This window comes from Pygocentrus nattereri, chromosome 17, assembly GCF_015220715.1.
Source record: "Pygocentrus nattereri isolate fPygNat1 chromosome 17, fPygNat1.pri, whole genome shotgun sequence".
In the NCBI taxonomy this organism is placed as follows: domain Eukaryota; kingdom Metazoa; phylum Chordata; class Actinopteri; order Characiformes; family Serrasalmidae; genus Pygocentrus; species Pygocentrus nattereri.
In genome coordinates this window covers 36,217,636-36,228,976 of record NC_051227.1, presented here as the reverse complement: position 1 = coordinate 36,228,976, position 11,341 = coordinate 36,217,636, and the positions used below count along the sequence as shown (strand labels likewise).

Genomic DNA, 11,341 nt, shown 5'->3' with positions numbered 1-11,341 from the left:
TAACCAAAACCAAATTCCTTGTATGTGTAGCAGACCTGGCCAACAAAGCTTGATTCTGATTCTGATTTACATGTATTTGCATCAATCCAACTAATAAAAGCGCACCTGCCTTCGCATTCTAAATCATAAGCAAATGATTGTGAAAGCTAAAAATAATTGTAGTCAGCTTAATTATTTGTGATCAGCTCAAATAATTGTGAACAATCAATCATGTAATAATTGTGACAGGCCTACTGACCAGATACACATTTGGCATTTTTATACTACAGGATCATGTTTATGTTCTTGGCAGCTCTAAGAGCAGACTTCATAGCCGTCTCAATCCAGCCATGAGGCATCGCTGTATGCTCTCCAGCGAAGTGAATCCTCCCCTCGCTCTTGAACAGATCGTGGGCATAGTGAGTTTTCTGGTAGGGAGTGTAGATGGCAAAGGCCCCATGGCTGTAAGGATCCTGCGCCCACTTCTTCACAACACCGCCAGTGAAGAGTCGCCGGATGCCCTCCCCGTGGATCTTCACCAAGTCATCCAACATTATGGCCATCAGCTCATCTTCCTGCGTCCCCTGGAAAAGCGTGGAGTCATCAGACCAGGTATAGGAGGCCAGCAGGGCGCCCCCTTGCATCCCTGGGAAGGTATGGCTGGGGTAGTAAATGAACCTTGAAGGCATATCAGTGATGCTTCTCCCTCCTTTAATGCCTTCTTTCTCCCAGAATCTCTCACTGAAGCTCAGCACAACCTTGGTGGAGCTGGAGTAGTGCACGGAGCGCAGAGCTTCCATCTTCCGGACCGACAGAGGAGGCTGGAAATCCATGAAGAGACAAGCTTTGGCTGTAGTCGTCACCAAGGCATAGTCAAATGTGCGGCTGATTAAAGCGGAGGGGTTGCGCCCGTCTTTGTATGAAACCGTAACACTGCTGCTGGTTTGACTAATGCGTTTGACTGTTGAGTTGAGGAGGATTGTGCCATTGAGTACTTCATAAAATTTTCTGGGTATGTGGTCCATCCCGTCTGAGACTTCGAAATATCTGAAAGTGATCAAGTAATAAAAAGAAGTAGGTATATTTTTCACAAACAGCAATTCTTACCATATGAAGTAAATTCCAGTGGCTTCCCACTTGTCAGACTTCCCTTTAACTTATTCAAATATAAGATCTCACATCTAGTGATGATCAGGGAATCCTGTGGTGCCACTGCCTAACTTTGTCTAAGCACAGATAATGCTTTCTGTGTGAGCATGATCATTCTTTGTTGGACTAGGCCTTCTTTCCAGCCAGAAGCCTGAGAAGAGCAACACTCATATATATATATATATATATATATATATATGAAACAGAATTGGCAGTTAGTGTTCTCCTCCAAGTGTGTTGAACTGTCCAATGACGTCACATTATCAGCAGTTAGAAAAGACACAGCGACATTTGACATGGCTTGGAGGAAATATGTGCTAGCCTTCACCTCTCAGTAGTATCATGCAGTAGGGTGAGCCATAACTAGTGGTTAGGATTGGCATTGACCACATGTAGGAGAAAAAATTGGGTAAAAAAATGTACTTACTCAAAATACATGATTACCTTCTAAATAGTGACCAATGATTTCTTTGTCTATTGCTTAAAAATGTTAACTAAGTGAGCTTAGTTGCCCGGGGTGTAGCCTTTACCCTCTTTTCTTTACCCAATAGGCGACTATAAACTTTTAGAAAATTACACTCATACTGTGTGAGTCATTGGTGGTTGGTTAGTGTAGTGGGTAACACCGCTGCATTCTATGCTGTAGACTGGAATTTAATCCCCACCTCAGTAAGCACCCTACACTATACCAATAAGAGTCCTTGGGCAAGACTCCTAACACCACCTTTCCCTACCTGTGTAAAAAATCATCAAATTATAAGTCGCTCTGGATAAGAGCGTCAGCCAAATGCCGTAAATGTAAATGTAAATTGTACATAAAGCATTTCTTTGTAAATACAGGGTTCACAAAAAAACTTTTAGGACAGAAAGTTAAAAAAGGAAACATAAAATGAAGCTGAAACATAGAAAGTCTGGTCACTCTACTATAGTATTATACTTACTCTGTATTATCACTGATGTCTGACTGGAGATAGAGCGTCTCTGTGAGGCTTGTATAAAAGAAGCTGTCCTCATTAAGGATCTCTCCAATCATACGCAAAGCTTCTCGACTCAGGTTAGCCTCTTTTACTAAATACTCCTGTGAAGTCAAACAGAAATCTTGCTGTATGAAGTCATATGCACAATTTTGAACACCCCTAGTTCAGGTGATTAAACTTAAACTATTGCATACAGCAGTGCATTTCTGTTAAATACTAGAACAGATAAGAATAGGATGTATTGGGTTTATTACCTTAACAGAATAGGAATCATACTTATCCATCGTTTTTTTGCAGCCGTCTTTCTTCACGTCATCTCTTATCTAGGTATGAAATGAGGATGATTTTTGATCATAATAGGCAAATAATATAAATGTACCTACAACATGGGGGTGTTGGCTAAACAGGGCCTTTCATACTTTTTGATTTGATATCATCTCATTACTGACCTTCTTCAATGCCATGTCAAAGAGTTCACTGGCTGATTTCCCCTTCTCCCGCTTGTTTAAGGTGTAGTTCAGCATATCTGGGTTTTCTTTCACTGTGTAGGTTTTTAGAAGCAGCCCATTTACATAATAGTAAGTGTTAATGTCTTCTTCAATGAAAGGATTCAGCTTCAGCTTCATCTTTGACACAAATTCCAAGAGAATCCTGGAAAGTGAATGAAGTGATAAAATTACAGTGTCAGACTTGGTTGCATGCAAAAAAACAACATTGCATGCAACCTCTCCATCTTCATCAGTGGAAACCGAACAGAACAAGACATAAGACACAGTCCTTATAGAGGCGCATTCTGAACAGATCAATCAGATTTGTGAACTCAAGTTAAAATACTGTAAATTAACAGTAAAAATGACCTACATTCCATTGTAAACATGTGAAAACACTGAAAAGTCCCTACGTTACGCAGGATTACATTTGGTCATTTGGTCATGTTAGCATATGTAAGAATAGACTTCATGGGGTCTCAATGTGAAATGACATTTGAAATGTAAGTTATGATACTAATATTTGAATGCAAAGTTGATATCACCTTCTGATGAAGATGAGGATGGATGAGGAATTATGAGATCCTAGGAATTCAGACTTTGTTAGTCTTGTCTAGTTCTGAAATGCGCAAATGACTGCAAATGATTGCGCAAATGATTTCTCATTATGAAGCCACAAATTGTATAGATATCTTATATGCTGAATACTTTCATGCTGATGTTTCGGATTGTGTAACTTTCTAAAGCTGGCTTTACACAGTGAAACTTGCATGCAACTAGTTAAATATTATGAGTTGCCTGCAACTTTCCATGCAACTTCCATGCAACTTTCATTGCTGGTCTTTTTTCTATATCTATTTCTTTTCTACATATTTGAGTTTTTAACCTGTTGTGTGTATTTTAAGCCTTTGAAAATAGTGTTTACTAGCTGTTACAGTTATTGCCTACTTAATTCCTTGCTCATCCGGTCCACGACAAGTTCTCAGTCTCATACTTGTTTTACAATTGCAACAAGGAAATTACAATGTCCTACAAAGGAATCTGAGCTCTGTGTAATTTGAGGGCATGAAAAGTGGAGAAAGTAATCTTGCTATGTAAATCATGTTAATAACACACTAATGAGGAAAAACAGTGGCAATAACAACCAATTTAACAGCTGTTAGTGTTAACTGGCCACCTGTTTACAGAAATGATAGCTTCGAGAAAAGATTTGTTGTCATGGCTCAGAATACTGACAACAATAACAACTTATCAGCTTGAGTCAGTGAACTACCTTCTGTTTCATGTTCTTGTCTATTAACATGAAACTTTCATAAAAGTTGAGTTGGGTACAACTGTTGCATATGAGTTTCAAGTGAGTTGCAGGATGCTGTGCTTAATGGACATTAAGTATAAGTGCAATTTAATTTCATGTAGGAATCAAGTATGAAAGTTTCACCCTGTAAAACCAGCCTAAAGAACCTATAATGCCTGATGAGAAACACTGGCTATTCTATTTTGAAATCGTGACTAATGATCCCTACTTAGCAAACCATTAGAGTTATTATGGCACTAGTATGACTGAGAACAACTGATCCAGGCAACATATTTAAGGTTACAGAACCCTGAACAGGCAGAGCATTTGGCTTATAGAGCTCACCTGTGAAACCCTGGGATCCTCATGGCACCAAATTCTGCATACCAGCCCTCATTTTTCTTCCTGTATGTCTGGATTCTTCCACCTATATGATCACTTGCTTCTATGATTGTAACCTATTGATCCAGATGCACAAATCAGGGACATTTATAAAGGCAATGTATAAAGAGCTTATGTTTGAATCTCATGCAGCTTCAGTTCTTTCACAGCTCCAGTCATGGGGACCCTGTCCATTCCATATGATTTTCATCACAAATCTGACGAAGTTATTTAAATTCATCAGGTAATTATGGAGGTCTTTGTGAGTCGGGTCAGGGGTATCAGAGCTGGGACCATGTGGGATTGAGACAGTGATGTTCACTTAGGGATTCTATTCAAAGGCAATCGTTTTTATTTGCTTCATGGAAGTATTTTTAATTATGTGCACTATGGCATTTTAATAATGTAATCTTTAAAATGTAAAGAATAAATGCATGTAGATCAAACTATTCAGTGTTCCCATCAGGAGAACCGAGTGGCTCTGAAATCACTTTTGACACACAAGCAAAGTTTCAGTTTCAGATTACTTTGTAAATTAGTTCCAAGTTGAATAAAAACTGGCTTTAAACTCAGGATCACAGATGAGCTCCTTTACTGTGTTGATCTGTAGGCGTCTGTTCATAAACATAAACCAGCCCAAACTAATTTACTATAAAATGAAAGTGTTTGTATGAATTCAGGAAAAAAGAAACGCGCCAGTCACGACTGCATATGTGGACATATTTCTATATTGTGCTCTATTTACACAAAGTTAGGTTAGATCATCATTTATAGATGCATGTGCTCCCAAAGTTTTACGCTGCTGCGCTGACGTTGAACCGTGTGCTGCACTGGGTCGGTATGACCAACAGGTCAAAACAAGCTCAGAACAAAGTGACCGCTGGGCCCTGATTGGTGCTCTGGCTTTGCGCTTCTTTTGTTTTAACATGTTACGTTTTTATACACACAGAAACCAAAAGGAACGACAGATTTCTCAAAATGTAGGAGGAAAAAGTCGGATATTAGACTCTGAAATGTAGTGGAGTGAAAGTACTTAAGAGCTTAAGCACAGTAACTAATTACATTTACTTAGTTACTGTCCACCACTGCTTACTATGTGTTAGTATATCTGAACATGGTGTATGAAGGCTGTGCAGGACCTTTAAAAAGCTGCAAAGGAAATGAAATCATACAAATTTGAAATGATTGAGGTCCAGGGTGTTTAATGTAAGAAGATACCTTGTGTCCAGCGTCCTGCAGAACCTTAGCTGCTGTAAGTCCAGCAATGCCTCCACCAATAACAGCCACACTTCGAGGAGTCGTTGTACGGGAGAGACCATGATCCATGATCTCACAAAGTTCTTCATAATCAGGGTCTTTCAGGCATTCAAAAAGAGGATCATCTGCACCTGCACTGGTCACCAAGGCTGTGACCAGTACAATAATAATGGGCACTGAAAAATAATCAAACAGAAATGAAGCATTACACAGAATATTAAGCATAACACACACTTTCAGAACACACTGCATCTCAAACCTTAACTTCACCATCCACTGTACTAGAGCTCTAATAAAGTCTGGTCACTTTATGAGGACCACCTGCCTCATAGATTCACTATAATTGGACACTTTATTAAGTACACGTCTTTATGTCTTCATGTGTCCATTTTATCAGCTCCACTTACTGTACAGCTGCACTTTGTAGTTCTGCAGTTACAGACTGTAGTCCATCTGTTTCTCTGATACTTTACGTTAGTACTTTCTCTTAGCCTCTTTTCACCCTGTTTTTCAATGGTCAGGACCCCCACAGGACCACCACAGAGCAGGTATTATTTGGATGGTGGATCATTCTCAGCACTGCTTTAACACTGATGTGGTGGTGGTGTGTTAGTGTGTGTTGTGCTGGTGCGAGCCTTATCCAGAGCGACTTACAAGAAGAGCTTTGTCTGTGTAGAGAAAGTATCTTTGCTAGTTAACAATAGGTTAGAGAGAAAGACGGTCCTGAGCTCAGATACTGCTAGAAACACAGAGTCACTGTAGACAGCGAGAAAAGAGGAACAGAGTTGAGCACAGAACTCTGTGCCATGCAGTGCCACGCAATACAATAAACTACAATACACAGTGCAATACAATAAAATATAATAAGATAAGAAAACTATTCATAAAACTTTGGACACAGCCTGTATCCACACACCCATAAAATTAGAATGAAACGAAATTACATCACTCAGTCATACGAAGCAGATGAGAAGGGAAAATGTAAAACAAGCTGCTACATTTTTCTCTGTTTGCATTTTGTATGAAACCGGGCTGAAAGGAATTATTAGTATAATGACAATAATAAGAGGAGGGTTTGTCATTTGAATAAAACAGACTGTTAAATAAAGTCTCACAAAGTTTTTTGACTTACGGATCACAGCCAAGTCATATCTTTATTTGGTTTTGTACTTACAGAGGCGGCAGATCCCCCAGTCCTGAGACATGTTCCCCCGAGAGCACCAGCACCTCCTCAGCCGTCTCAGAACAGAAACCTGGGAAAAGGCGACCTTCTCTATTCAAAGTGTTGCACCCAAACTCCGGATTCCTCTTTTTTCTGGCTTAAATCATCCTTAATTAACCTCTCACATGATTTTACACGTAAATAAATGTTAAGCATGTGAACGTCTTTTTGTTTTACTCTTTATTAATATGTTCAGTGATTAGGCTGAAAATGATGAATAGTCAAATGTATTAATATACATTAAAATTTAGGAATAAAATGTATTTAAATATAATCTGACGTTTATTTGTTAACTGATCGTTTAAGTCCATGAATGCAAGTCCACTCACCAGTGTTAGTGCGTCCAGTCTCCTGGGGAGGGCTCACTCTGGTTTTTATTCTGAATGAAATTGAAAGTATCATGAATTGTGGAACTGAGGGCTGTAATGACCGTCCCTGTACATACGACCACAGCCACACTATGAGACTTGACTATGAGCGTAAAGTGTAGACTGATTTTATTTTTAAATAATTCTGGCCCTTTATAATAAACTGTTCACAAATGCTAGCAGTAACGTTTTCAAGTCTAAACCTGAACCAGACCTGAAAAAATTCGGTCTGTGTAGCAACAATAACAATAATAATAATAATTATTAGAGCACAGATAAATCCAGCTTTAACAAATTTATATATCAAGAAGTGCTTTCATATAAAACAATATCTTCGACCAAACAAACTGAGCGTCCCTTTAGCTGCACTAAACCACATGTCAGGCTCCAGTCCTTGTGGGACAAAAGCACCTTGCCTCATTAAACACGCCTGAATCGGCTAATTAGCCACACCTTCATGAACTGAATTCAGAGATCAACCTCATATCATTTCCTTCGTACATGTTCTCACAGTCGTGGGCTTTGTGGACCTCACCGCTGAGCCAACAGCTATTACTTAGCTCATGAAGCCAGTAGCTGATGATTACCTGGCTGCTTAATAATAAGTAATTAATTAATAACGAGGCTGAAGAAGTATTTTTACTTGTGTGTTATACATCATGATCTTTTTGCTTCTCTGTGGAATGTGCTGTGGAATTATTTCATAACACCTCTATCTGAAATATCGTGCCTCATCAGAATTCTTTCTTTCTTTTCTTCTCAAATCACCAGTTTGGTGTTTTCTTTTGATACCTATCAATGTTTCTGCAGTAAATAACAATTAGCTCTCAAAAAGACAAATTGACCCCCTACTTTAAAGTGAAACCTCAGATTTCTAGTTAACATTTACACCAAAGGAGCAGTCAGTTTACCCTACGTGCTGTTTTATAAAGTAGTAATAAGCAGAAAGTTAATCACCGGCTACTGACCTCGCTGAGGCATTACAGGGACAGTTTAATGCCCCCCCCACACTGAATTGGTAACACTTGTTTTACACACACATTACACCACATTACAGCCCACAGAACAGTGTTAGATTCGGTAGGGAATTCATCTTTAATATTTCATTCCACATTTTTCTAATCTAATGCATCTAATGACACCCAGAAACTAAATGTCTTGCATGATGTTGTTCCTGTTTCCACATGTTTGCAGATTGTTTGCTGATCATATATATATTATTCTGATGTTCTCCCTGGCTGGATCTGCATTCTTATTCATTTCAGGGGTTTTGAATCTTCAGTTTCACCTTCAGCATGTGAACGGCGTGCTCTGTTTGATTTAGACTGTGTGGTCAACGTGCCCAATCAGCACAAACTAAAACACCCAAAAGCCCAAACTAAAAAGCCCAAGGCTTGCCTATTAAAAATACTTTCACAGCAATGTTTGTCCAGGAAATGACAAGTGCACAGATGCAGAAAGATTTCTGTCAATAATAAACCTGATCAAGATCTTCTGAAGAAACTGGTTAGATGCCTTCTGCAGAATAGAATTCAAACTAAGCTTTGCAGAAAGACAGAGCCTCCAGAAAGAGGGTTGGTGGCCGCTGACCTAAACTAGAATCACTTTGAAATGATCTACACTCCAAAGAAAGATAGTTCTTCAAGGGTTCTTTAGTAAAGGGAAAATATAGTTCCATCTAGAACCATTTTTTTAGATTAGATTAATTAATTAGATGAAGTGACCCTTATTAGTCCCACAACAGGGAAATTTCACCTCCGCATTTGCCCCATCCGTGAAGTGAAACACCACATACACTCTAGTGAGCACACACACATACTAGGGGGCAGTGAGCACACTTGCCCGGAGCGGTGGGCAGTCCAATCCGCAGCGCCTGGGGAGCAGTTGGGGGTTAGGTGTCTTGCTCAAGGACACCTCAGTCATGTGCTGTCGGCTCTGGGGATCAAACCGGCGACCTTCTGGTCACAAGGCTGGTTCCCATAACCTCTAAAATTTGCCCAATTTCATAATTTCCATTTCACTTAAATGATTCTTTGTATGGTGAGAAGGTTTTTCAGACTGATCAAGAAAGTGCCATGTATGGTTGAATGCTGAACTTCCTGAAAATGGTTCTATATAGCACGAAAAATGGTTCTGCCGTTACAAGATACATCCACCTGTCTAAAGAAGCATTTGACCAAGCAATGAACCATTTAAATATGAAATATAGAATCATTCCCTTTACTAAAGAACCCCATCGTTTTAAAGAGTGTACTGACAGAAAGGCAATGAGCAATGAGTGGCAATAATGCCAAAATGTAGCACAGTGTAAACCATTGCAGACCTAGAACGTGTCAGAGGAATATTTGTTTAACTACAGGTTTATTACAGGTTTTATTAATCTATGGTTGCAGGTGTGCAGTCCAGAGTGAGTGAGGTTTAGCCTTCTTAAGGTTTAGGCTCTTAAGACTTTATGTCTGCGCTCCAAGGTTAGAAACAATGCTGAAGAAGCCACGGTGGTCAAATCTATACGTTCAGCATGATGAGAGGTTGGTGAAAAACTTCAGTGACCACAGGGTGTATGACCCTATGTCAGCAGAGTGGACTTTCCAGAGGAAGCTAGAGGTTTTCAAATGTGGTGTGCTGGAGTTTGTGCTCCACTTCTTAGGACAGTGATGCCACTGTTTCACAATTAATATAATGGAATCAGCTGATTGAAACCTAGTTTTTGATGTCAAAACTCACTTGACTGACCTCAATCTGGGAGAAGAGGAAAATTCTGATATGCTGTAACAACACTTTTCTTTTTTCTCCACGGAAAACAGAAGCTGAATGTGACCCAACTCCTGTAGAAGATATACCATCACTTCTGTGTACACCTCACTCTTACTGCAATAGCAGAAACCACCAGTACCCCCACAAAAAGAAATACAACGAAATGCAAGGTGGTAATACGATTTACGCCACATGTGCACGGCACGGTGGCGTGGTGGGTAGCGTTGTCGCCTCACAGCAAGGAGGGCCTGGGTTCGATTCCCCGGCCGGGGTCCTTTCTGTGTGGAATTTGTTGTCTGCGTGGGTTTCCTCCAGGTTCCTCCCACAGTCCAAAGACATGCAGTCAGGCCAATTGTGTAAAATGATCAAATTGTAAGTTGCTCTGGATAAGAGCGTCAGCCAAATGCTATAAATGTACTTCGGTTTTGGCTCATATTCATTGTAAATGTACTGCTTTGATTAACTGGAAGTTAATGGTCCTGCAGGCCCACCACCCTGCACTTTTTAGTGGTTTCCCTGCTCCCAACACACCTGATACAACTTGTCAGCTCATTGGGCAGTAGGCCTTCAGGACCAGAGCTGAGAAACACTGCCCTAATATATTAAGGCCCACATCTGAAGGGTGTGCATGTAATTAGTGTGAAATACGGTTAACACTGACATTCAATGTGACAGGAATAGAGGCTACACTGATGCATAGTATGAAATGGAGCTTATAGTCTTATGCAGTGTGAAACAGTGTTTACACTATATATACAGCATGTAATCCTGTGCAACATCTGTAGGATCCGACCCTTCCACACCCAAAAGGCTGACCAGGTGCTAATGCAGTCTATGGTCATCTCAAGGCTTGACTACTGCAACTCGCTCTTGGCTGGTCATCCCATGCAGGCCATCAAACCTCTACAGCTCATCCAGAATGCAGCAGCACGGCTCGTCTTCAATCTGCCCAAGTTCAGCCACGTCACCCCACTGCTGCGCTCCCTTCACTGGCTTCCTGTAGCTGCATGCATCAGATTTAAAACCCTAATGCTGGCCTACAAAGCCAAAAATGGACCAGCCCCTACCTACTTGATGGCAATGGTGAAATCTCGAACTGTACCACGAGCACTTCGAGCTTCGAGTACAGCTCGGCTTGACCCGCCATCCTTCAAGGTGCGTGGAAGACAAGCATCGAGAATGTTCTCTGTACTGGCGCCCAGGTGGTGGAATGAACTCCCACTGACTGCAGAGTCAAATGCAGACTGAAGACCGTCTCTTTACACAGCACTTAAATGAGCATTGCATTAAGTATTGTTTGTAATATATTGTGCTCCACTGGTACATCAGATTTTACTGTATTGCACAGTGTTTTGTAGTTACTTTATTGTTGAATCCACTGTGTATAGTAGTTTATTGTATTGTATTGCGTGGCACTGCATGGCACAGAGTTCTGTGCTCAACTCTGTTCCTTCTTTCTGGGTGTCTACACT

The 11,341-nt window shown here is 40.3% G+C and overlaps 1 protein-coding gene across 1 annotated transcript; it reads right to left on the bottom strand.

Moving 5' to 3' along the window:
* Positions 1-7,102, bottom strand: LOC108436498 (L-amino-acid oxidase-like). The gene is made up of 8 exons (XM_017713021.2): positions 7,077-7,102; positions 6,700-6,778; positions 5,487-5,701; positions 4,233-4,345; positions 2,555-2,756; positions 2,360-2,428; positions 2,070-2,206; positions 1-1,026 (listed from the first exon to the last, which is right to left on the bottom strand). Exons 2-8 carry the CDS (start codon positions 6,728-6,730, stop codon positions 264-266), a joined length of 1,530 nt encoding a protein of 509 aa, XP_017568510.1. The 5' UTR covers positions 6,731-6,778; positions 7,077-7,102; the 3' UTR covers positions 1-263.
* Positions 7,103-11,341: the final 4,239 nt, after the last annotated feature.

Excerpts from the sequence above, each read along its gene's own strand:
- LOC108436498 (XM_017713021.2), bottom strand. The coding sequence starts at position 6,730 with ATGTCTCAGGACTGGGGGATCTGCCGCCTCT. Across the intron at positions 2,429-2,554 it reads TTGACATGGCATTGAAGAAG|ATAAGAGATGACGTGAAGAA; the intron begins GTCAGTAATGAG and ends TTTCATACCTAG. Across the intron at positions 2,207-2,359 it reads ATGATTCCTATTCTGTTAAG|GAGTATTTAGTAAAAGAGGC; the intron begins GTAATAAACCCA and ends TTGACTTCACAG.